Consider the following 25,900-nt stretch of genomic DNA (forward strand, 5'->3'; position numbering starts at 1 on the left):
CAGTGGGCATGGAGCCTGACACATCGCAAAAAATCAAAAAGTGTTGGTTCCTTTTCTGTTCTACCTTTTAGTTGGGGGAAAAACATGCTCATTCTGAAAAAAAAAATGTAATAGCTTCTTTGAGCCTAATTGTAATATCATAGTGCCATCTGTTGACCATAGAGAACTATTACATTACTCGTACAGTACAGCTCATTTCTGACAAAGCTCTACCGCATCTGAATACCCGTATTTAAAAGTTCGTCTCTACTGTGTTCTGGGCTAGTGCTGTAGCGACGGGTTAAGGACTGTTCTGCTGAGCTTGCAGACCCCTCCCCTGCCTAGGTATCCTTGCCTGTCAAGGGGCAAAGATGAAGAAAAAAGGGGAGCTTCCGCGGACCACCCCCTCCAGATGGGCAGATGAGATATTGAGGGTGGAAGCGAGTGAGTGATGTCTTCACATCCATTTGGCTCTAAAGGAGATGCCGGGAGGAAGGCTTTGCTGTTTTCTCCTGTGGGGAGGTCTGCCCTTGAAAGATATGGCCACTGTGGCTTTGGCCTTGGGTTCGATCTTGTAGGGGCTTCAAAATCGTGTAACCCCCCAATACCACTCAAATATCCCTGAATGTGGACTAGAAGAGGGCCCCTCTCCATTCTCTTCTCCCAACCTCCCCGTCTGCCACCTGGATAAAGGACTGCACCATCAGAACGTGGCTAAGGCCTCTGCACAAACTCCCCTCTCCCCACTCCCAATTCTAGCGGCTCCAAAACAAGTCTCAAGAGATGGTCACTTTTGCCATCTTTCCCATCCCATCGAATCAAGCCAAGACTGGTCGGTTTATTGAATGTGAACTTTATTGTGGTTTGGATTATGTAAGGCAGTGTGGTGAAGGCACTGCAGAAGTTACACAGACTGAAAAACATGGTAGGAAATCAGTGAACTAAAAAAAAAAAAAAAAAAAAAAAACCCTACAAAATATATTCTTAAATGAATGCGTGCTGGACTAGACTAAGTACTACAGCTATGTTTTTTCTTCATCATTGCGGAAGCGTTGAAATATTGTCAGAGGTGGGGGTTGGGAGGAGTTAGGGAAGGCTTCGTGGAGGAGGTGGCATTTATGCTGGACCTTGAAAGAGGGGTAGAACGTTGATAGATGAGATTGGGGGGGAAGAACAGTTCAGAATGACTGACCCTAGAGAGAATTCTGTAGAAACACTGAAAAACAAGAGGGCAAACAAATGCCCCCGGGGAGGGAAGCTTCCCAAATGAAAGAAACGCCTGAGGGGCCTGGGATGGGACCCAGAATCTCAAGCCCCCAGATGGGGTCTTCAGTACCAATGATATTAGGAGGCACAGGACAACAGGCTTGTTTGTAAACCTAGCAGCAGCAGGAGATTTCACATTGCAGTCAGGGGCCCCAAACTGGCTATCCTATGCCCGGGTGGGTTTTCTCATCCTTTCGGGAGCGTGTGGTACTGCTTTGTCCTTCCTCGTGCCCACTGACTGCCTGAACGGTAGTTCGTGCGCGCCTACGTGCGCGTGTGTGAGTGTAGGTGTGTGTGGATGGGTGGGGGACCGAGGCTTCGTCTCCCACTGCAGCTTCTTCCACTTTTCCCTCTTGTGGCACACAGCTGGCTTCCACCGAGCTGGAGCTCAGGCCCTGCCCGCTATCTAGGCCTCACTCAACTCCAGCTCGTCATTAAGCACCTAGGAAGCTTCCTCAACATGAAGGTCAAACCTACTGCGGGGGGGGGGGGGGGGGCGGTGACTCGGGTGAGGGCAGGACTACGCTTTCCGGAGGTGGTGACGGAGGTGGCAATGGTGCTCGGGGTGATAAAGGCTGGGGACTTAAAAGCGGGTGCTGGCCGCTGGGTCGGATGCTGCTGGGAGGTCTGTAGTGTTCAGTCAGGAGCTGGGATGTCAGGCTAGACCGGCTTGGCCTTGATCACCCCTCCTTCCTTCCTCAACACGCCCTACAGGGAAGATAACGCTGGGCACCTCAAAGCAGCGAAGACATCTGTAGGGTATCCAGGCTCTTGTTGTCCTGCTTGAATTTCACCCCCGGAAGCCCCGGAGATCTTTTGTTGGCAAACATCTGTATGACCTCCACATAGAACTGTCACCTCCCCCTGTCCAGCTGCTGGAGGTATATAGGTTATGTAGCTAGTGATGCTACTTGGATTGGGAGGTATGGGGAACTTATGAGAAGAAAGGAAAAGTTAGTTACTGTGAGTTTCTTTCTTTCAAAGGATTATGAATTAGGTAAGACCTGGCATCTGACAGAAAAGAAAAGGATGGACAGCTCTGTCAGGATTCGCTAGAGCTGAAGATTTAGAGCTCAGTGAGATCATCGCTGGAAATAACCTTGAAGCTGATGTGGCCCTGCTTGACTTTGGCAGTCGGGCCGCCTTTCTTGCGCAGGTACAGAGACTTCAGATCACGGCAGTCACTGGGGTCAGCATCTAGAGTAACCTGCCCCAGGAACTGATCACAGAATTTTCGGCTGTTCCACACCTGGAGAGACGATTTGAAAGAGTGAATATGAGCCACCCTCTGCGAGACTGGACTTTGCCCCGTGGCACCTAGAACCCAGTGCGGAACTTGGAAAGGTCTGTTTTAAAACCAAGAGACTATCTTTCCTGATATGTCTCTGGCTGACGGGAAGATACCGCACAGAGTAGAGATGAAAAGCCAGCCAGCAGGGCTCAAGGGACGCCTCGAGCTAGGAGACGGCTATGTAAAGGCGGACGGGCAGAAGCATCAAGTCAGAAAAACAGCCAAACCCTGGCGGTCCATCCTGACCTATCCCTGGTCAGGATAAGGGTCATCTGAACTGGCACATGGTGCTCGTGGGATTTTAAAGTGCCTGTCGACATGTGTACCTGTGAGCATGTGGACTTCTGCCCACAAGGAAGTGAGGATAACCCTTGCTCTGTATCCTAGATAGGTGAGGCACTGGGGATAATCTAGAATCCTGTACGGAATGTGAGCCATCCTGGGGGGGGGGGGGGGCGGGGGGCGGGGCCCGTTCACATTCTTACCTGCACTATAATAGGAATGTCAGTGGTCCTTCTATAGAAAATGGCCTGGGTGTCAAAAATGGCATGAACAGTATTCTTTTGGACGGGAGAACGGACTTCCTCCTTTCCACACTTGATGATCAAATATGGATTTACAGCTGGAAAAAGTGGCAGTTGCTTTTTAACAGAGTCGTTAAAGTTTTCTTTCTAGGTAGTCAAGAAAGTATTTCACTAGGACTTGTAGCATAGCATCTGGGTATCAGAATGACCTAGAACTTTTGCTCCTGATTCCCTTTTCTTTTCCATACTTTATGAAAGGGAGCATTGTGTAGACCTTGCCCAAAGAAGTTTACATCCCTTTCTCTGTCAAGGTTGACAGCCCTCCGGACTTCTCTAGACTGAATACCGCTGGAGAGAATCATTTGTGACCATCTTTTCTAGCCATACATGCAATAAATGCAACCGAAGTTTGCTTCCCCAGACACCTCTGCCGTTCTTACTTTCATTGGCATACTTCTTCTCCAGGCCCTCAGCGCTGTGAACAGTGATCTGGGTAACCACCTTCGGGTAGCCACGAGCCAGGTTCCAGCAGGACATCTTGGGCATGTCCAGAGTCAGTTCCCTGGAACATCAGAAAGAAGATACGCCACTGATGATGAAGGCCCTCTGATGAGGAGACAGGCCTGCCAAAGCAGACATTGTTGCTGAAAGGCATGGAATGCTGAGTGACCCAGCCCATTCCTCCTCAGGCATAGCTTATATTTTATGAATCTGTTTTGCTTTCCCCTCGCTTTAAGGACCAGCAGATAAAGATCAGAGTAGGCATGGCTGGGGTGAAAAGGTAGCTTTGGTGACCCAGCACTCGGAACACAGCACAGGAGCAGTGAGGAGTGCCAGCTGTTCGAGAGAATATAGAGTCAGCCGGAGAACGGAAGATAAGATATAAGTGGAAAAGCTTAGGTTAGAGGCCCGTTCCCCTGAAATGGCAGCTCAGAGCTCTGAAGCTCAGACCTCTCCTAAGGAATTTTTCATGGTTGTGAAAATAACCATTTTGAGAAATATTTCTACCGCCATCATTTCAGTGAAGTCTGACATGAACAAGTTGTCCTTTTGTGTGTCTGTACAGGAGGAGCAGGGTCAAGGAGGTTAGGATTGGAGGTAAAGCAGAAAATAGGAGTTTGCAGGGCTGGCCAAGGAAGCTGAACCTGAGCTGGACGGGCACTTCAGAGAAGATTCTCAGGAGAAACTCGCTGGTGCGGCCATGTTGGAACATGGTGGGGACAAGCACATAGTTGCCTTTCTTCAGGTACTTGCTCAGAAACACAGTGCGAGTGTCGATATAGGTGGAAGTCCCAGCACGCTCCTGGATGTACAGATGGTGGAGGCGGAATTTGCGGTTCATTTCCACCTGGAAGTGAAACGGGATGAAAGGCTCCATTCTGCTCAGATCAGTGTTTGTGTTAGGAGATCCTAGGTCCTCTGCTTTCCTTATCCTTGGACCTACCTTCAGTCCCCTAACTGCAGGCCATCCTAATTTCGACTCTGGTTGCCATTATTCTCTCTGCTCCTAATGCCCATTCTTACCTTGAAGAGCTCAAAGCCAATGATGTAGTTGTCAGGTCTTCCCATGCGGCGGTAAGTACGCAGGTCCTTCTGCTGCAGTGACATGATGACCTTGTGCCCATCCTCGGGCACAGTGAAGATGTACTAAAGGAAAGAGGCCACCAAGGAGCTTAGTTAGCACTTTCATTTCAGATGAGCCGGCTCAGATTTCAGGGAAGAAAACTCTACACCGAGAAGTCGAGACTTGCATGGTTTTCTGGACTTTGCCATTGACCAGACAATGAGGCCTTGGATAATCCATAGACGTGCTAAGTGTAGGTCATATCTTTGGTCCTCCCTATGACGTTCAGCATGGATTGAGAGACAACTCCATGCCTAGATCTTTGATGCCAAAGAAGGTATGCTTTGTTTTGATAAGTTCTCGGTAAGATCTTAGGCTTTTTTGTTTTGTTTTGCCCTTTGCTTTTAAAAACTGCACACAGGAAAGTTCCAGAATCTATAAAGGCAAAAAGCACTTTTGTGTGACTTAACCTGACACTATAGCCACTCCCTTCAGCTAGCCTCCTATAGCTAGCCCAGATGTGTGGCTTGTGGAGGGGCTGGATCCACTCCCTTAGAGAGGTGATGCTTTGCAACCACCTCTCCAGGGAAGGCTGCAGACCTGTGCTAGAGACTTTAAAACCTCATCTGAGGGACCCATGGTGCCACTGGGAAGTAAAATTAAAAGGCATTTGAATGTTCACTCTGTCGCTGTCTTGGTGTTTCTTTCTGTCTCTATCTCCCACTCAGATCTTGTTGCTCCCTCCCTTTTGCAAGAAACAGAAAATAAATTCAGAGCCAGAGGCTCACAAGGACCCTAAAGATCAATCCTGTGCACTGTGCAGACAGGTAAGAGTGAAGCCGAAAGCCCATTTCTCCAGCTTGCTATATGTGCCCGATATTTGAAACATCTCCGGGGTTGTACATGGAGATGAGGTAGAGGGTAATGGGAGCTTTCTTTTCTTTAAGGACAATCAAGATGAAAGGAATGCGTAAAATATGTGAGTTAAGTAAATCAGTCTATTAATCTAGTGTTCTTCAAATTGCGTGGCCAGTGAGGCCCATGGAAAGAAAAGACACACCCATGTAAGGTGGCAATACAGTCAGAATTCTTGTCTCCTGTGGGTTACCTCTTCAGCACATTATGGGGTAAAACCATCAAGATTACTATAGATTCAGGCTTTGGACGTTAGGATTTTTTGCTTTGGGGCGTGCCTGGGCTTGAGTCCTAACGTATCCTCTGGAAGAGCATTGTAACAGAAGATTGATGGCATGGCCTCACTGACAGGGTAGTGATTCAAATCCTGGGCAAAATGACCAGGTTCTGGCTGAGAAAAGGGAAATATAACGATGGCATTCAGAAGAATCACTGCATGAGAAAGAAGACACGTATAGTAAATCCACCCCCAAGAGAACAGTTGCGCAATAAGGAAATGAAAAAGAATTGAGAAAGCGTCCGGGAGCAGATCCTTCGTGTCCAATGAGGGACAATCACAAAAATCCATACTAAGCAGTACGGCCAGGAGAGCGGCAGCCAGAGAAGACTGCTCAGATTGAACAATGTTGCCGCAAATTGAAGAATTCATGTCAAAGAAATACTCCGAGGTGAGACCTGAGTTCCTATTGCCTTGCTAAGTTGGAGGCAAAGGAAAAAAAAAAAAAATGGATTCACACCTGGGGATTCTGCAGGAAGGTATCACGGTTGTTATAGCAGCCTCCTGACCGGTTCATCAGGGGATCATCATCCACAGTCCAGCATCCCACCACCGATTCCAGCGCCTTGCGGCCAAAAACAGGGTTGTTCACATTGCGGCAGACATTCAGCTCATGAAAGTTGCGGCAAAAGTCCTCCAGGCTCATCCTGAATGGAAGGAAGGCAGGAAAGAAATGAAGATGGTACTTAATACCTCCCCTTGTAGTTCCATGTGGAGACCCAATTCCCTTAGCACAGAAAACCCCTCCTCACCAAAACTCTCCATCATCAGACATAACAAGCCCCAGGTTCTTGCGATCGGCCACAGTCAGTTGCTGCCACTCTTCAGAGCTAGAGGCAAATGAGCAAAGGGATAAGCCATCATTTTTGCCATTGACTTTGTACAGTAAACAGGATGCTAATGGACCAGAATGCATGAGGATCGGACCTGCTTTATTTCACCTCCGGCTGGGTCACAGACCCCACAAATGTCACTAAGCATTGACAGCACACTAGCAGTATGGAGGGATGGGGCGCGAGGACAAACTGTAGGGCTTTGGAGATGTGGCAGTCCAAGGGAAATGTCACTCACATTTCACTCCAGGGGCCGCTCCATTCCTGCCGTCCCAAGGGGTTCCTCAGGCGAACCATATACAGTTTCTCAGTACTGAAGACTTCCACCAGTCTCTCCCCAAGACGAATCTTACGAATGTCAGTCATGGTGTAGGTATGGCCCTTCAGTAGGCCCCAGTCAGTTTCAACTTCTTGTTCCTCCTGATTGGGAGACTGAGAACCAAGAAAGATACATAAGGCCACAAGAATTGGGAGACCCAAGGCCTGGCTCCTCCTCTTCCTTGATTGGTTTACCCCAGTGGGGTTAAAGCTAGTTCTCCCTATGTGGATAGAAATTTTATCCAGATATCTTGACTTGGCACAAAGCAAGCGAAAGAAAGGAAATACAGAATTTAATATAACAACTCAGTTAAGCAATTCAGATTGAAAGTACCCACAGTGGTACATTGACATGAGCAGCTTTAAATTTTGGTGAGGCTGGTTTATTCCATGAGCAAACAGCTATAACCTCACCTGCAGGGGCAGAGGCAGAAGGAAGAATTTAGCAGAGGCTATTTACACCAGCTCAGAAGCTGCATTGGCCCCCAGTGGGATGGTTGGTGCAAAAGCATAAAAGGTTAAAGCTGTATGGTCTCTGCTCCAGGACTCAAAGTGTACTGTTAATTTTCTGAGTTCTGCAATGTCTTTTCCTGAGTCTCGGGGGTAAGGATGACATTCCCTACTCAGTTTTGTAGAGTGAGCAAAGAATGGTTGTTTTGGGGTGACAACAAACCTCAATGGAGCAACAGATCAGTCCTCCTTTGGTAAATGTTTTGTAAAGTTCCCCAAACAGCTTGTACTTCTCCTCAACAAGCTCAGTGTATCTTCCCTTCTGCATGTCAACAGTTTCGGCCAACGTGCCAGTAAAGTCCACAATGATATCAGTGGTGGTCAGACCATCGAGGGCTTCATAACAACCAAGGAGCCTGGGGGCAAATACGCAAGGTTATCTTTGTAAATTTACTTTTCCACGTGAAGGGTATCTTGTTCCCAAGAATTAGAACAGTCCCTGCCCAGCCAGCCTTTACCAGCTGGCTTTTCTCTAGGTATGAAAATGAGAGGTATTTTGAGATTATAGGCAGCGATTTCTAGGCTTAGGCTGGGTTGAACAAGGACAGTCCACGAAGAAACTTCTTTCTCCAGGTAAACATTAGAGAAGGAGAGAATTTGAGGCTACAATGCCATCTGATCTGCAGATTAGCCGCAGGAAGGGGCACCTAGGAGCAGGGAGGGTTTTTAATGGAAACCAGCACAGCTCATTTGTCTATCATCCAGGATTTCTGAGAGCCAGTCCCATGCCCAAAGCAATGCCCTGGATCTGACTGATGTCCTGCCCAGTGTAAACTCAGGGGCTGGGCTGGCAGAGCATGAGCTCCCAAGGACAAATGTGGCGTTCCTCTCCTCGTGTGCCCTGAGTGGTCAACCCCCTCCTTACTTTGCATAAGCCTTTTCCAGTAGAGCATTCCAAAACTCATTCATGGAAGTGGAGAAGGAGAAAACCAGATCCCCATTGATGGTGGGCAACAGGTCATCAATCACCACCTCAGTCCATTCTCCGAAATGCCAGAAACGAAAGCGAAATATTCCAGCATATTTATCTAGTTTCCGAGGGTCCCATTCCTGCTCCTTATGGTTGGGAATTGTCTGGAAACATAAAAACATTCATACAACTCTTATTCGCCACACGATATCCAACAACTGAGATTGCAGTTGACTTCTGGCAAATGTATATGGCAACAGGAAGCACATCAAATACATTGGGTTTGGGTCTAGGTTGGGAGGTCCAAGGTTGGGCATTTTTTCCTACAGCTTTCGCTTCCCTAGTTCAGTTTTGCCGAGGATAGCGTTACCATGCCTGAATGCACACAGGATAACTGGGGGGAGCCAGGTAGGGGTTGAATTGTTTCCCATAGATAATCTCAAACTCGATCATGAGATACTGTCCACACAAACATATTCACGGTGGCATGTTTAACCACCTAAAAGACAAAATCAATGAAACTACAAGGCCCAGTGTTTAAAGGCCCATCCTAGAGACTTCATGAAGATTCTATCGAATACAGATTTTATTCACACCTTGAATAAAATTATCTTTAGAAAATTCTCTTTTTTATATGCAATTACAAATTACTCTTCTAAAATTATTTTTTTTGAAGAAAAATCAAGTCAACACTCCACTGTCTTCAACTCTACCTAAATGCCAAAGGAATTTTTGTATTCGATAATTTATTAGAACTGTTTCAAGGAACGATTTCCATCTTTCTTGTCTTTTCTGTTACCCATATCTGTGATCTCCTGGCCCCTGCTGGTACTCTATAACTCCATTTGGTACAGAGAAGACAAGTGTGCAGAGCTACTAAGTCAAAGTACTGCCAGTGACAGAAGATCAACTCTTGTGTGACAAAACCAATAGAGCAATTTTAATGGTAAGAATCTAGGTGAGTATAGAGGCAGTCACTGTAAAATTTGTTCAATTTCCTGTACTTATAAAAAACCCTAGTAATAAATGGAGAGAAGTCATGTAGTTAATATCTTCGACTTCAGGAATTGAACAATCTAAAAAACTTATGACCTGATGTTTCCCCAAATTACTAAAGAAGACAAGAAGGTGGAAACTGAGTGAAGTCTCACAAGAAGGGGGATACCTTTGTCCAGTGAGACTCCTGAACAGCCAAACAGGAAAACGCAGAGACCATCGGCTTGTGCCCCAGTCTCCCTTGGATTAGCTGGTGGTTGCTGATGTTGCCCACAATCAGACGGGGGTCATCACAGATGTCCTGTGGATACAATCATTGGTTCTGAGAATGTGGAAAGGGTTTCCCGAGGGTCAATGTGAGCTGAGGGAGGCAGGACAGACTTCAAAGAAGAGCTTGGGTTAAAGATAGCGACTAGGATTTCCATTAGTGGGATAAAGTGAAGGTTGGCATGGGACTAGGCGTGGTGAGGAAAAGTCCAAAGCAGATCATCTAGCCACAGGAAAAGGGTTATATGGGGAATAACAGGAGAAATGGGAGGAGGGGACACGTGGAGACAGGTTGAGATGTGCTGGCCGGGACCCTCAGAGCTAGCATCGAAATTTGGAAGAGTTTTCACTCTAGCAGGGAGCTTCTGAATGGAACTAGAGATTAGCACATTGCATTCTGCTCCCATTTGTCAGGATGAAATTTCCTGAAGCACCTGCTCTCCCTCTCTGGGAAAATGAATTAGGAGACCTTACACAGAAAGCCCTCTCCCAACGTAAAGCGAAGGCAACAGCAGTCTCCATGGCAACTAGATTTTTCCACGTCTGTGGGAAAAGAGCGTCTGCTGGAGTGTTCCTGTGAGGATGTTCTGAGGGAAGCTAGACAGAGTGGGGGAAACATTTGTTTGGGGTGTATGTGTGTCTCTTTCCCCAACATGTCAACAGCTGTGCCTTTCCCACTGTGAGTGGGAAAATGAGACCCAAATACGACAACTACAACACAACGTCTGAAGGCACATCGGAATTATCTGCAAAGTATAATCAGTGTCTAAAGGAAAGATCCCCAATGTTTCCCTGGTGGTAAACAGAATAGATTGAATAGCAGTGGCAACACTCGAGATGAAGCTTTGGGGATGACTAGCATTAGGTAGTTGGACAAGGGAGAGGTATGGAGGCATAATGAATAGAGAGACCAGCATAGACAAAGGCATAGCCGCATACATAACATCGTATAATTGAAGACATGATTGTGTGACTCAGAGAATCAGCACTTGCAGAGTTCAAAGGCAGGAAATACCAATGAAGTCTTGAGTAGCTGGAGAAAGCTTCGTGGAGGAGGCCGTTGGCCGGTACCTTGACATTCTGCTTACCCAGCAGAAATAAATCCTCATCTCAAATGGAAAGAAAATCTAGACATACATCCTTTTAAAATTTATTAAATAGAGACAGCTATATTTTTCTGCTTCTCAAACCTCTTTTTTAAATGGACATAATTCTCCTTGATGAAGGGTCTGGTCTACAGAATGAAACATTCCATATATTCTTTAAAAGCCAAAATAACTCTGGAAAGGAATAAGCATTCTAGGCAGGGACGAATCCAAACTGAAGATTAATTGGGCATCCCTCTGCCAAAAGGCGAGGGTTAGGTGGGTTTTCAGTTTTGGATTTTCTGGTCACTTTTTTTTTTTAGACGCATACCTAGTGTCTCATCATTACTTTTTTGTCTTAGAAGACTTCTATCTTAATATTTTTCATGGGGTGGAGGTTGCCTGTTTTTTCACTTATTGAGAATAAAGCAGGTGTGTTGAGTATTGAATTAGGCCCTGATACTCTTTCTCTCCTAATTGTCTCTTTGCCCTTTCTAAGATGAAACTAAACACAGTTTTCTTTTGTGGGTCAAGTGTTACCATTTGATTTGGAGCAAGACATCAAGTTATCCAATGATTTCTTGAGTTTAGATGACACGTAGAATTGTTGCTTAGCATGGAAAAACAATAAAGTGAACACTGACATAAGGAAAAGTGTCCTTTTAGATTATTAAGGCAAATGATTTGCTGGTTTTATGTAAAGTTATTAGTGGTTGGAGTTACATTACAGTGTCTTGGATTTCCATAAGGCTCTCATTTCACAGCAGGGATCCAGGCTCAGCCAACACTTTTGGCATGCCAACTTTTATTCAAGATCTAAAGGGTCACGTAAATGAACAAATACATGTAAACAGAACTCAAATTGAGGAACTGGGTAATTATTCTCCTATAGATCTAAGCTGAGTATGGTCATTGTGTGTGTGTGTGTGTGTGTGTGTGTGTGTGTGTGTAGCTGTATGTAATCACAAAAGAATATACATTTGGGCCCAAGATTCTGTATCTTCTATTTCCTCTTATAAACTGGCCCACGTTTTACTTCACCACTGTTCATACATGATGGATAGCCATTTAACAATGGGTTTTAAAACCTGATAAATTAACAGGCCATTGACTGTCAAAGCTGGAAGAAATTTTAGGGACTATTTATTCAATTTGCTTATTTTACAAAGGAGAAAACAGGCTCAGAGAAAGGCAGCAACTTGCCCCCCACCGGGTGTGCAGCTAGTTTAGTAGGAGACCTAGGATTAAAGTTTTAGGTTCTTCAAAAGCACGTATAATTTGAGAAGGAAACTCAAGACCTCAGCTGGCCCATCCATTTGCCTTTAGGTTAATGGATGTCCACCACAAAAAAGGTAATGGTGTGCAGCTCTTCAGGGACAGAGCTGCAACCACCTGTATCAGTCATCCATCCCAGTGTTTCATGCCTCTTTCCTTAACGCTCACCTAAAAGCTCTTCGTTGTTCTGGAAGACTTGCTTAAGTTATATCTTAGCTTTTGGTTCCAGGCTAAATATCACCAACGGGCTTTAAACTCCTCAATTTAATCAACTAAATGTGAACCAATCTCTTACGTGTGTCAGCACCGTGATATGAAACATGGGTGAAAATCTTTATTCTGCCACATCCTCTACCTTTTTAAGGAAGTCAGAGACTAGAAAGGGGCTAAAGAGGTAAAAAGGGTAAAGGGTAACAAGCCACTGCAAGTCAAAGAGCCAAACGGACTTTTTGGCAACACACTTGAAAATAATGAAGTGGCTGCTGATTGACTTTTCCCATAGTTTTGGACACCAGGGTGTCTTCCTGTTGGGAGTAGGGAAGTAAGGCTGGAGAAAATTTTCTGTAGCTCAGAGCACAGATATAGAGTACAGATGGGACATTTCAGCCTGAGCTCTGCTAGAGTGGTAAGGAATGGAGTTGGGGAGAGGTCACGGCTCACATATTCACATATTTGGGTGGCTTGAGAGGGAGGGGAGATGCTGGGCCCCTAATGGCTCCCAGCTGTGTTGGCACAGTTGCTGTGATCCTTGAACTGGGCTGTTTGTCAAGGCAAAATAATTTCTTAGGGGGAAACACACACAACTAGGAAGTTGGACACCAAGAGTAAAGCCAGGAATGGTCTCTGCCTATCCCCATCCCTGCGCCAAAGCCTTCCATAAGCAAAACAGTTTCTCCAGGAAATATGTTCTCTTAGCTGAGCCCTGAGAGAACTTCTCATTGCGCTTAGCTCATGTCCCTTCACATAGACCTCTGGAAGATTGGGGGAAGGGAGACATACAATTACAAGCCTTGGAGCCCTACACACATCATTCTATGTGACTCCCTTTGCACCCACAGCATCCACATCTTTCGCAATTTTTTTACACAGGTGAAAATTGATGTCCCAGGCAAACCTCAAGAACCACAGCAAAATGAAAGGATGCCTAGAAAACCAGCAACCAGAAAAGTGGAGGCGTTTTCCAGAATACTCCATGAAGTCTTGGAGTACTGACGGGATGGGGGCATGGACAGCTACAAGTGAGGCCGGCCCTGCAGTCGATACATTATGACTAAAGTCCAGCACTCTAAGTGGTTCTAGAAGGCTCAGGGCTGCCATAGAAACTAAAGCACCATCTCCAAGCGGGGCATTTGTAGGTAGACCTGGACTTGGGGACCAATGTTGGACGAGGCTCTCAAGGAGTCCACTTTACCTGCTGGAGAATTTTACTTTTGTGTGAAGATTTTGTCATCAGTAAAATATTCACTTCCTTCCTAACCCCTCTGAGGGAAATTCAATATGAAGTCTGAGAATTAAGATCTTCAGCCTACCTTTCACTTCCAACCTACGCAACCAAGTCACTGCCTAGTTATCTTCTTACTTGAACCTTCATAGTTCTGGTAGAAGACTCCAGATATAAATCTCAAACTGCTTTATTGGGAAGAATTCACATATCCGTGCAATGGAATTCTGTATAGCCACAGAAGGGACAAATTGATTACCTGCTGCCACATGAATGATCCTTGAAAATGTTATGCAAAACAAGAGAAACCAGCTATTTTTATGATTCTGTCTTAAGTCAAATGTCTAGAATTGGGTGAATCTAGATAGAAACTAAAAGGAGATTATTGACGACCTTTAATGGGGGGGGGGATGTTTGCTCATTGCAAATGTGTACGAAGGGTCTTATTGGGATGATGTGTCTGCACTAAAACTGGATTGTGGTGATGTCTTCACAACTTTGTGAATTTACTAAAAATCATTGCATCGTACAATTAGAGCAGGTAAATTTTATAGTATATAAATTGTACTTTGATAAAGCTGTTAAAACGGGGAATTTATAATAAACAGGAAAGTAAAGTAAACAGTAAAGAGAATGGGCCGATTCAACTCTCTTCAACTGTGTCAACAGTGGAAAACATTAGGACTAATCAGGTTGGGGGACATGGTCTCTGGGAAGAACAATACATTTTTGAACAGCCTAGGCCGAAACTACTGTATAGAGGTGTCACATTCAGTGGGAAGCTGGAAACTTCTATTAGCACCGAGAGAAGTATTTCCTCTTTACTGTTTCCTCACAGGCAATCCATCACCAAGGCCTGTGTATTCTTCTAATATCTTCCCTTCATCAAACTTTCCCTTCCATTCCTACCACTTTGGCTTTTATCCAGAACCCCGTCACCCTCCTCCCATCCAGCGTAGTGAAATGGCCCTTGGGGAGGGTATTCCTAGTGGAAGGACCCGGGCAATGGTAATGGTAGTAGAGACCAAACTCAAAACTCTACCAGAGCTGACAGGAGATCTTGTGCAGGTGCCCTCACTTCCCCCACAGCTGGCTGTGCAAACCCCCATGAGGGCTTGCTCCACTTTAGTCAGGGATTAGATGTGTCTGACTCTAAGACACTATTGTAGCTGGGTATGAGTCAGTCAGGAAAAAAGCCAGAGGCGGATAGGAGGGGAGAGTGGCTGGAGAGAGCTGGAGAAGAGATTTTTTATGGGAATTTGGCAGCCAGATTTCAGCCTCAAAATTTTACCTGAAGCCTTGCGATCGGTATAAGCCTCTAAGTCAGTATAAGTCAGTAAAACTTAGAATTTACTAAGACTATATACGTTGACACGCCAGAAGGGCAGGAAAGTCCAGGAGTACTTGTCTCAAGCAATATACCGTTGTACCCCAGGAAGCTAGGACAATAGCTGCAGCCATTGGGCCAATGAAGGAGTTAAGGAGAAGGATTTTTCTATGGAGGGTACAGGCAGATGAGCTGGCCCTGAATAACTGCAAAACATTCCCATAATCCCTGTCTATCTAAAGTGGCTCCTTAGGGCACAGCAAGGAAGTGGCAAGTGGGAAGAAGGGGAACTCAATCCTACCCTGGGATACTGGGAGCTTGGCTGAAGTCATTTTGGTTCAACTAGCAGTGGAGTTTGCAGGCATGAAGGCTGATAAAGGCAGAAGCTTTTCAGCATGGGAAAGGAAAGCAACAGAAAACTATCAGGTTAATCACGCTTCTTCCATTTTAAAGACTTCAGAAAATAAAGCCTGGTTGAGGATGAGGCTGTGTGGCATGCCAAGGGACAAGATGTCTGAAAGCTTCCTTGCAAACCAGGATCTCAACCTTGCCAATGAAGCGGGTGAGGCCAACGACCCATCTGGTCTTCCTGAGCCAACTCGGAGAGGCCCAGGGCTGTCTCTCAGCTTTCCTGATGGGAGGCCAGAGAACTTTGACGTGGTTCTTGACCACAGGCTTGGCCTCCACTCTGGCTGGAAAGGAATCCACAGCTTTTTGAGGAGACTCAGACGGTGGTCCAGGACCTTGTTTTTCCCTTACTTCCCACAAGAGGCCCCTTCCCCAACCATTCCAATCTATGTGGATCTTCCCCTTCTTCAAAACCCTATAGGATTTACTGTCTGTATGCCTGAAAATAGCATGTCTTCTATCGGGCATTAATTTATTATTTAACTCTTTGATAGCTCAATATCCATCTCTCCAGCTGGAATGGGAGTGCCTCACCCCAGGCTGTGTCCGTAAATTGCCCAGAGGCTGAACAGAGTAGGTCAATAAATGTTTCTCAAGACTCTCCCTTTGGGCTGAAGACGAAACACACAGTGTGCTCTCAAAAGGGAGAGTATGGATCAGTTAACTGATCATATTAGTCAATTAATTGGCATCAACCCAATGAGGAGGAATGTGAGAATTGACTGGTTGGAAGCTACCTATTTTAGCAAGAGAGGAGACACAAACAAGCCTGTCTCCCTGAAATAGCAGCATGGTAGTGTGAAAACCAGCTTTGCAGTCAAACCTGGATTAAAATCCCAGGGTATCAGGGGTCTGACCCCAGGCAAATTATTACCATCGCTCTGAAACCCAGTTTCCCCATCCATAAAACGGGCCTCATATTTACCTTTATTTTTCAAGCCAGAAACAAACAGAATGACATTAAAGAAATATGTGAGATACCCACCTTGCCCAGCCATGACAAATAAAGATGAGGTGAAAAACAAAATGTACAGAAAACTCCAAACACAGTCTCTAGGCCCATAGTAGGCATGACATAGATGCTGATTCCTTTTTCTTTCCCATCCCAATTCACCCTGTCTTTCTGCTATCCCCTCACCCTGGAAGGAGTAGGGAGAGGCAAGATGGACTATTGCCATGGTTATTAAGTTCTTTCCTTCCTTGCTAATCCATCTAGGGTTCAATCCACAGAATTTGGAAGAAGAAGGCACAGGACAAAAGACTGAGCCAAGACAGAGGAGGAAACCTGTGCCTAAAGACCGGCCAGTACAGGAAGCACTGTCAGCTTGGTTCACGTCTGGGAAATGGCTTCACGTTGGCCTGTGATTTTGCCGCCCATTGGGTCTCCTCCTATCTCCTCCAGGACCTGTCCCTCATCAATCATTCCTTCTCGCTTCTGTGTCTTCAACCTCTTCTTTACTGTTTCCTCCTTGGCCAAGGAGTATGTTCAAGTCTGTCCTATTTTAAAAAGACCTCCCGTCACCCCCCGGAAAACCTCCTTCAATTTTCTGCCTCCCTTTGAGCTACTTCCGCCCCATCAATCTCCTTCCTTTCATATCCAAGCATCAAAACCGAGAGGTGCGCCTCATTATCATCATTTGTTCATAAGAGTGGCTTTCAGCAACCCAGCTCTATTTTCTCCGTGCATTTCTGGAAAACGAAACAAAACAAAACTTACCTCTCTGCACACCGAATTAGTGGCTAGTGAGTTCTGCTCATGTTTCCCAGATTTTTATTGCAGGTCAGTGCACTCAACCACTGAAGGCACAGAAAGTCAAGAGGAGCGTAGTCTTCCTTCCGATGGAGAGAACTTCTCCAAGTCTCCCTCTCAATGGCTATCATACTTGGTGGGCAAAAACTGAGACATGTCCTTTGAGTCATATAGAAAAAACAAGAGCCTTGAAGTGACCAATGTATCTTGGCACCACCTGGTGGCAACCTACATAAACTGAAGTAGCTCTTGTGAGAAGTCCATTTAGGAATTGAAGCTGTGAAAATGGCAACTAAAACGTTGCGGGTAAAAGGCTTGCTCACTGAAGAAAGCAAACCTCGAGTGCACAAAAAGATAGGTCAATGCACGGAATCAGAGCGTTGTTGGGGATATTGTGAAGGCCCAAGAATCTGCATTTCGTAACAGCCCTCTGGGGCCTATATCTCTGGGGTCACCCACTTCGGGAAGGGGCTCAGGTGTAATATCTTTCTTCCAGTGATGATGCCCTTTAGATTGAGGGCAAGGTTGCCATTCATTCTCCAGATTCCATCATCCTATCGTTTCATACATTGAGATCCCACTCACGCAGGGCTTGCAACGAGGTCCTGAGACTTACTTTAGAGACACAATATACAGCTGTTCCACAGAGAACCATAGTAACTATTAAGAGATGGTAAAAGACCTACACGCCTACTTAGATCCCACTTCGCTAACTGTGAGGGAATCTAGATGATGATATGCAAAGAGCAGCAAAGAAGTCTCCTTCCCCCAGTGCAAATTCCATCTTGTCCTCGTTAGAGTTCATTTCATTTATGCTCCTCGCATAAGGAGTTTTCGTCCTCACAGGTCTGAGATTATCTTGAGGTTGCTATGATAGGTAACTTGGTCAAGAGACAAGAGTATAATTGCTTTTTGAGTTACGACATTTACTAAAGTGAAGTCCTGAACGCAAGCAAGCGTGGCATTTGTGGTTGTTTATTTTTTTATTTCCTTTCAAATAACTAAATCTGACCAAATTTGACTGAAATTCAACATTCCTCAAGCTGGAGCCAGAAACACAGAGCCATAAAACTTAGCATTTTAAAGCTGTCTCCTAAATTGCTTTCCGTATAGTAGGCTGCATAAGAGAAATAGTGGACCAGGCAGAGTTATGATGAAAGAGATCAATGAGGAGATAGAAAGTAAAACAACAACAACAACAACCAAAACACAAAAAACAAAACAACAACAACAAACAGCAACAACAAAAACCACCAAGTTACCTGGGGACGTTTCCACACCACTTTCCCGGGAAGCAGTCGGTTGTAGAAAAGTGAATCGTTCTCAGGCAGAAAGGTTGGGTCACAGAAGAGTCTTCCGTCTTTGATACATTCCTGCTTCAGTTCCTGGTACTTCTGGTTTTTGAAGAGCTTCAGAGGAGGACCCATAGTGCCGAGCTATGTCTACAAAGAGAAAAAAGTGTAGTCATTGGAGAAAGAAATTCTTACGTCTGTTAAAGATCACCTGAGATTAGACCAACAGTAGTCATCCCAGGGACTTATTCCTGGAGCTAGGCACTTGGAGCTTGGCTTTAAGAAAAGTGAACATTTCTATAGAAAGTAGGGTCCAGACTCTGCAACCAATTAGCTTAGCATGGGGCTTTGGCTTGGGCACCTAAAACATTTTGGAGCCTCAGTATCTTCATTTGCCAAATGGGACAATATAAGCCGTAACAATATTATCCAAGAAATAGATAATAAATGTTACGATTGCTAGTTAAAAGTAAGTCATTATAATTTAAAGGGCAACTTTCCGTTTTAGTTGGCAGAGAGGAGTTTAACGCAAAGGACAATTCTAAATTTGAAAATAAAAGGAGAAAGTTGTTTTACTATATTCAGAATAATTTGGCGCCCTGAAGGGCCACACACTTTGTGCTTGTGGGGAGAAGCAGCCTCTTTCACTTCTAAAGAGCCCCTTTACACAATTCCTTCCCTTTTATCATTTAAAGAGCTTTGCATTTTTTATTGCTGGCCAGGAAGGCTAATGCAAGCAACAGAGCTCAGCAGATGGCCTCCAAAGACAAGGAAAGATAGAAAGATTGTGTGTGTGTCTTTCTTCTTCAAAGTGTAACGTGCAATCATTTGCCCGCCTTAAAAAGCGGACTCTGAAATTCAATTACACTGATTTGATGGACTATAGATTCTTATCCCATGGCAATACACTGTTGCTTTCTTTTCTTTAAAAAAAAAAAAATCTCACATGGCTAAATAAAGAATTAATATAGGGGCTCTTCAAGCAATGTCTGAGTGCCCCACGCTCAAATGTCCCTAACAACTGGTTTTTATGAGGATAATTTGAAAGGCAACTTTGATTTAAATAGCTTTGGGGTGATAATAGGGTTCTCAATGCCTTTGCGTGATCCACAAAGACAGATTTGTAATGATTTTAATGATTCTCTCTTGACATTCAATGGTTAATAAGAGGAGGGTTGTGAAATTTACATGATGCCAATCATTTCAAAAATATATTTTAAGGACAAAATAGATTTTATCTATATTTCATGATTACATGAGGGTGGAAACAAGAAAATCTGATTAAGGTCAGAGGATCTGCTGAAAAGTGGACAAAGTTTGAAAAAAAAAAAAAACCTACTTAGCACTTTAAAGAGTGTCTGTGTAGGTACCACAGCTCCAAATCCAGTTAATAAAGAGGAAGCCACAATTTTATAAAAGGTGAAATATTAATCAGACTTCTCTACTACCTCATTTCATGTCCTTTCAGTATTACATTGAGATGCCTTACCGGTAAAGCTGTTTTCCTATTTGAAAACCATAAAAAAATTGAATTCGATGTTATTCGCAAACGACAATATAGACAAACTTACCTTTTCTCTGGGTCCAAGCAATAAGAAGCTGAAAATAACTATAGTTGTGTTTTTTTTATATATATAGCCTTATTTATTGACAATTGCTTTTCGCATTGAAGGCTACGGGACCCGGCAAAATACCAAAACGCCTTTAGTCATCAGATTTAAGTGTGTTCACATATTTTAAATATTGAAGTGTATCTCATTGTATTTAAAATCATGAGTAGTATCAGTAATAGTTGTCCATTAAGCAGCATCAGAGCCAATCTGAACGTATGCCCAGTCTCCTTTCTGGAGTCTGTTACAAATGGACCCTAATTTTCACGTGCGCTCAAACTTACAACAAACACTACTGTGCCTCTAGCTTTCCCTGGAAGGTTTGGTGGACCGCCAGAGGCTGGGGATTGTAAATGGAGGATAGTCTGGGGCAATTAGGGTATTTAGTTTGCCAGAATCTCCGAGGCCTTGAACATTTGGGATAAATGGTTATTTCCTGTTCTTGGGAAGGCCCTCTGCCCCCAACAGTCTCCCTTGCTACTCAGCCAAATGACGAGGCAGGCAGGACCCTGCAAAAGAAATCCCTGTTATATAAGGAGAGCCCCGTCTCCAGACAGAAGCAGCATCAATTGAAAGGAAAATCAGGTTTGATTTGAAAAACCAGTATGATCCCCGTAGACTCTTTCAGAGGCAGCATATACAGTTGATGTGGATAGGTCAAGCCTTCTGGGTGAGGGCACCTGCATTTTGGGGGTGCAGGGTAAATAAGGAATAGCAGGCTATCAGCTTGCAATTTGACAGGCTTTCATTAGAATAAAATTATAGTCCCAAGTCCCCTTGGACTTGTAGAGTAGAGTTGAGCCCCATTTCTGACTAGGTAACAGGAGAAATGTGTTCCATTGCTGCGACCTTGGTTTCTTTGTGCCTCAATATTCTCATCAGGGGAGTGGGGCTATCTATCCTGCCCTCCTTATACTGTGGCTGTACCTAATGAGATGGTTAATGCAAAAGTATTTTGAGTAAGTAGAAGGGGCTCCATAAATGCAGGACACGCATTGTAAGTGCTCTCATTGGCTGGCACAGAACTGGGCACACAACCATTGTCCAGGAAATATTTGTTGAACGGATGGATGTCTTACGTAGGCAATGAACGTTTGCATGGCAATTTATCATTCGAAATGTGCATTTCGGCTCATGGTCTCTTCATGGCAGCCATGTTTAGTAGATATTATCTGTGCCCCTCATGTTGTATCTGCAGAAATGGCAGCTCAGAGAAGGGGCAGCTAGAAACCGGCAAAGCTGACTCAAACCCGGGTTTGTGTAATGCCTGATTTAGCGTGCAGATTTCCATCACACCACACTGCTCCTTTTGGTCACTGCCTCCTTAAAGACGGGATTTTTTTTTTTTAAGCTCAAATGAGGAAAACCCTCCAAAGAAAACATGATACCTAACTTTGAGGCATTCTGCCTAGAATTTATTGCCACGGTAGATATTGAAAAGGGTCTTTATTTCCGCGGTTTGATGATCATGGGAGAATCTGAACCCTTCCCATCTGAGGGTTCATTAGTGAAGTCTGGGGGAAAAAAAACTTTTGGAAACCCAGAAATTTGTAAGTTGGGTTTGTCATAAACATAAACTCGCCCCGTCAGAGCTTAGGAGAGCGGGAAAGGGAATGCTCCTTCTTGGTTATCTTGCTGCACGCAACTGTGAAGACGAGAGGGCCTTCAGGTTAAAGACCGCATATTAAGAAAGTCAGTAAACAGAATCAAAGCTAGGGCTTTAGGCATCAACCAAAGGGAGCCTCTAGCTAACAAAGGGAATGTGCACGTCGTCTAAGATGAGGGACCCTGGGTGTCCCAGGGTGGGGGTAGTATCATGGGTGGTTGGCTGAAGCAGAGTGTGGGGTTTTGCATAGAGATAATGGTCTTAGGCAGTACTATTTCAATTAGGACCCACTGCCTAGAGATGGAGTATGCCTAGAGATGGCTGTGTGGACACAGGCAAGTGGGAGGGGTGGATCCAGAGGATGGAAAGTTGGGAATCGCCAAGGGAAGTCGAGGGAGCCTGCCACGTAGAACACAAGGCTGCAGCTAGGAGCTTTTGCTACTCACTGGCCTGGAAATCGTGGGGAGCTGGGCAAACTCTTAAGAAGAAAATCACTTGTTCTCCACCTGTGGGTCAGCCTTCACATGGAAACCAGATTTGGCTCTAAAGCTTGAAATCTGCCTCAGTCTCTTAAAGAGAACCGTTCTCTGATAGAGGAAATCCCGTCTGCAGTTTACAAACTGCTTTAGATTGGGGTGAGTGGGAGAGAAAGGGCGGGCATTTAAGGGGGTGAGAGGGAGAGAGCATGGCTCTGGAGGTGTTATCCCTGGCTGTTTTTTTTCCCCTGCTGCCACCCTCCCACTGCCCCCGTCCCCACCAGCCCCAGTGTCCCCCCTTGTGCTGTACTTGAAGTGAAATGGGAGATCATAGCAATTAGGAATTTGCAGAGCAAACTGAATGTGGAAGACCTAGCTAGTGACCAAGCTAGATCTATGGACACGCATCTACCAGGGAACATACGGCTGATCAAATGCATATTGGCGGCCAGACATCCCGGGGCCTGAACGGGACCATACAAGTCCTCTGATCCACCTTTATTTAGGACACATGTACTCAATCCAGAGAGAGAAGACGGTTCAAAGAAACTCAAAGAAAAAAGAGTGCACAATTTCCTTTCATTCCATCGAGGAAACACTTTATCAAAACATACAAAACAATTCAGAATCATAAAAGGCAAACAAGGAGTCAGCAGATCCAGGATCAAGTCCCACACGCCACCATTTAGTGTCGGCAACATCTCTGTCCCTCAGTTTCCCCATGAGCACAACGGAAATACGATGGCTGCCCCGGGCGTCTCAGAGTGTTATTGGGGGAATCTAATGAAATTAAGCATGTGAGCTGTTTTCACTGTTGAAACAGTGCTTAATTTTCATTAGATTCCCCCAATAACACTCTGAGACGCCCGGGGCAGCCATCGTATTTCCATTGTGCTCATGGGGAAACTGAGGGACAGAGATGTTGCCGACACTAAATGGCAGTAGTATTAGAAAACATTTATCGTTAGCAAATTACATCTCTTTTCTGTCCTTAGTGGAAAATGAGATTTGATCACCTGCCTCAACTAAGACACTCATCGACATTTAAAAGACCAGTATAAAATGGCCCCTCTGCCATTCAGTACGCACTCTCTCTTCCACCCCTCCTTTTTGGCTGGCTTGCCCCGCTACCCACTTTTCCCCCCTCGTGGATGAAAAAGCGCATCCTATAAGTCTAATTTTACAGCCTTGCGAGAATCGAATTCCAATTTTTGTAGAATGTTACACTGGAAGGACTCTTAGAAATCACTTCGCCCAACTTGCTTTTACAGGAAGGTGAAAACTCGGGCCCAAGGTTACACAGTTTACACACCTCCTGCTTTTTAGAATCCTCTCTGTCTTCTTGCAAGAACGCACTTAGGAGTTTTGTGTGCAAATTGTCAGAAGGTGAGATGATTTCAAATCAAGGCTAATCAAAGAAATACTGTTTGGGGGTCACAAAGAGACTTTTTCTGCTTTTAATTTAGGAACTGAAACACCCAAGGATGTGGAAAGACTTTTTTTTAACCTATTCCTGACAACACAAGTGTTTAGACTTTTCCCTAGCCTGCTAGGGACTCTATAAGGATAACTAAAGAATACTATTCCCATTCCAAGTATTCACACGCGCGCGCGCGCACACACACACACGTACACGCTCGTGCACACAAACAGCCAGAGGAAAGAAAGAGTTAATTAGCAGTCCGCCCTCCACCCACCCAAAGAATCTTTTTTTTTAATTCCCCCAACCATAAAACGTCCTCACTTTCACAACAAAGATTAGCAAACGAGACATTAGCCACCTTTCAATAAAACATTAATACAAATCACAATGCGTCATCCTGAAGCCAGAGGTGACTGTCAGGATGTTAGAATTTGTTTAATTTCCCCATGTGTTTCTAACCAAACTTCAAGCTCCAAAGCCTCGGAACCAATCGCAATTGCAATACTCTGAACCTTTTCGTTTTTCTGCCCTGCCCTCTCAGCCCACTCTGGTCAAGGAGCCCAGTTAAGCCCCTAGCTGCAAATCAAAGTTTAAACTAAAGCCAAAGTCAGAGAAGAATAAAACCAGGCCGGCCACGGACTGATAATGAAATAGCCAAGATCAACCTGTCACCAGGGCAGGAGGACCCCCAGCTGTGCAGACAGGATAGCCACTCCCTCTGCTGCAAAAGCACACAGCCTGTGCACCCCACTTCCAAGGGCTTTTAAAGACCTTTTGTGCATAGTGTAGATCCAAGCTCATGCCTGCAGTTCAATAATTTGCCCACAGCTGGGGATCAGCAGAAGCTAGAGGGAAGTACGGTCAGCCTGGTTTCTCCCCCTCACACCTCTCTCCCAGGTTTATTCTTCCTTATCAGGAAAACCACGCCACACCACACACGCGTGCGCGCGCACACACGCACACCACCCCTCCCCACACACACACACACAACTGACCAGATATCACCAGAAAAATCTCATCGCCAGGCAACCACAATCACCCCCACACACCTACTCGATTCCGACAAATCTGAAAATGGTAGCTGCAGAGTTCGATGAACTCTAAAGTTCAAGTTTCTTCACCTCTTTCAAAAGACTCCAAGTCACCAGCAGATAAAACTGCAGGGCGAGTTTGCAAATGCCCTCGCTGCTCACCTGAGTTATCCCAGGAGCCCTGCTGCTGCTGCCGCCGCCGCTGCTCTTGGCCAGGTAACCCCTACCAAGTCTGTTCAGTCAGTGCGGCTGAACAAAGATTCTGGCTTTCTTAACCTGAAAACTATTTGGGCTGTACCAAGCTCTGCTCACAGGGGGAGGTGCCTTGCAGAAACTTCAGGAGCCTTTGCCCCGCCTAGCAGTCAGAAACTGATCCTGAGTCATGAGGAAAATCTGGAAAGCGCCCCTGCCAGATGTGCAGACGGGATGCCCACTCCAGATCCACCCGCCAGCAAATTGGAAAACTCAGGAAGCCACGTTTGAAAGCTCTCTCTGTTCCAAGGAGACATAGGACTTTCAGGGAGGGGTCTGATAGATTTCTGACTTTTCTGTTCCCGGGGTTAATAGTGCAGATGTGGACATTACTCAAGAGAGGACAGGGAGAGAAAAATCTTGAAGGGTCGACAAAGTTCTTGAGGGCTACGCTGCAGATGTCTCACAGCGATGGGGGCTCCGGGCAGCGAGTGGGAGAGAAAGTGGAGCTAATGGGGCACGGGAAAAGAACAGATTGCTTTGGGAAGCAACAGGTCACATTTGGCCGAGGGCAGAGAGAAGGGAGCGTTAAGAGGAAAGCGAGTGGAGATTGATTCCACGGCAGTTGCAAGAAGCCTAGTTTCGAGCACCGAAGCGGGCGGTGGCAATCCTGCCTGGCCGTGTTAGGTGAAAAGCGGGGCAAAGGTGTCTGCTCAGAAAAGCCAACCAAGAGGCTTCGTGGGGGGGATACCTGTAAAATGCTCTGCTGCATCCCAGTCAGGGTCCTGTTCCCTGAGACATTCACTGGGACACGATCCCGGGGACACAGTTCTCAAGTTGTTTTGTTTCCATTTTCACAACCTACATCTCATCATCTCATTCCCCAGCGCGCCTCACCAACGTGGCATCAACCTTTTGACCTGGAATTATATCACTCTCTGCCCCTACCCTTGCACCAACTCTCTTTCTGGCTACTTGAAGGGGAGGAGACAGGGGAAGAAGGAGGGAGAGAGGAAGGGAGAGACAGAGAGAGAGAAAGAGGGAGGGAGGGAGAGAGGGAGGGAGAACAAGTGAGCAAGGACCCCATAAAGGAAAGAAAGTGTGCTTTCTCTACTCACTGGCCCCATACCAATATTTTCATGAAACAGATCTGAGCAATTCTATAACTCTGGTCTCTGAGATCTCCCTCTTGGCATTTCCCTATAACTCCCTCGGTGCCTTCTCCTCCTCTGTGCCAAGGTGGAAACTGAGCTAGAAGTAGGGGGCAATACAAAACACCAAAGCCCAGGAGGATTAGTGCTGTAAATACCGGCACCCAAATTAATCCTTGAGTG

General features: G+C 45.4%; 1 protein-coding gene across 1 annotated transcript; it reads right to left on the bottom strand.

The window, feature by feature from the left end:
* Nucleotides 1–812: 812 nt before the first annotated feature.
* CAPN6 (calpain 6) lies at nucleotides 813–24,674 on the bottom strand. Its single transcript, XM_004000803.5, has 13 exons — nucleotides 24,537–24,674; nucleotides 18,199–18,378; nucleotides 9,553–9,684; nucleotides 8,343–8,551; nucleotides 7,641–7,833; nucleotides 6,888–7,081; nucleotides 6,569–6,646; nucleotides 6,277–6,463; nucleotides 4,585–4,707; nucleotides 4,206–4,408; nucleotides 3,501–3,622; nucleotides 3,022–3,158; nucleotides 813–2,494 (listed from the first exon to the last, which is right to left on the bottom strand). The coding sequence occupies exons 2-13, from the start codon at nucleotides 18,361–18,363 to the stop codon at nucleotides 2,312–2,314; spliced, it is 1,926 nt and encodes a 641-aa protein (XP_004000852.2). The 5' UTR covers nucleotides 18,364–18,378; nucleotides 24,537–24,674; the 3' UTR covers nucleotides 813–2,311.
* Between the last annotated feature and the right edge of the window lie 1,226 nt (nucleotides 24,675–25,900).

Source organism: Felis catus, chromosome X, assembly GCF_018350175.1.
Source record: "Felis catus isolate Fca126 chromosome X, F.catus_Fca126_mat1.0, whole genome shotgun sequence".
NCBI lineage: Eukaryota > Metazoa > Chordata > Mammalia > Carnivora > Felidae > Felis > Felis catus.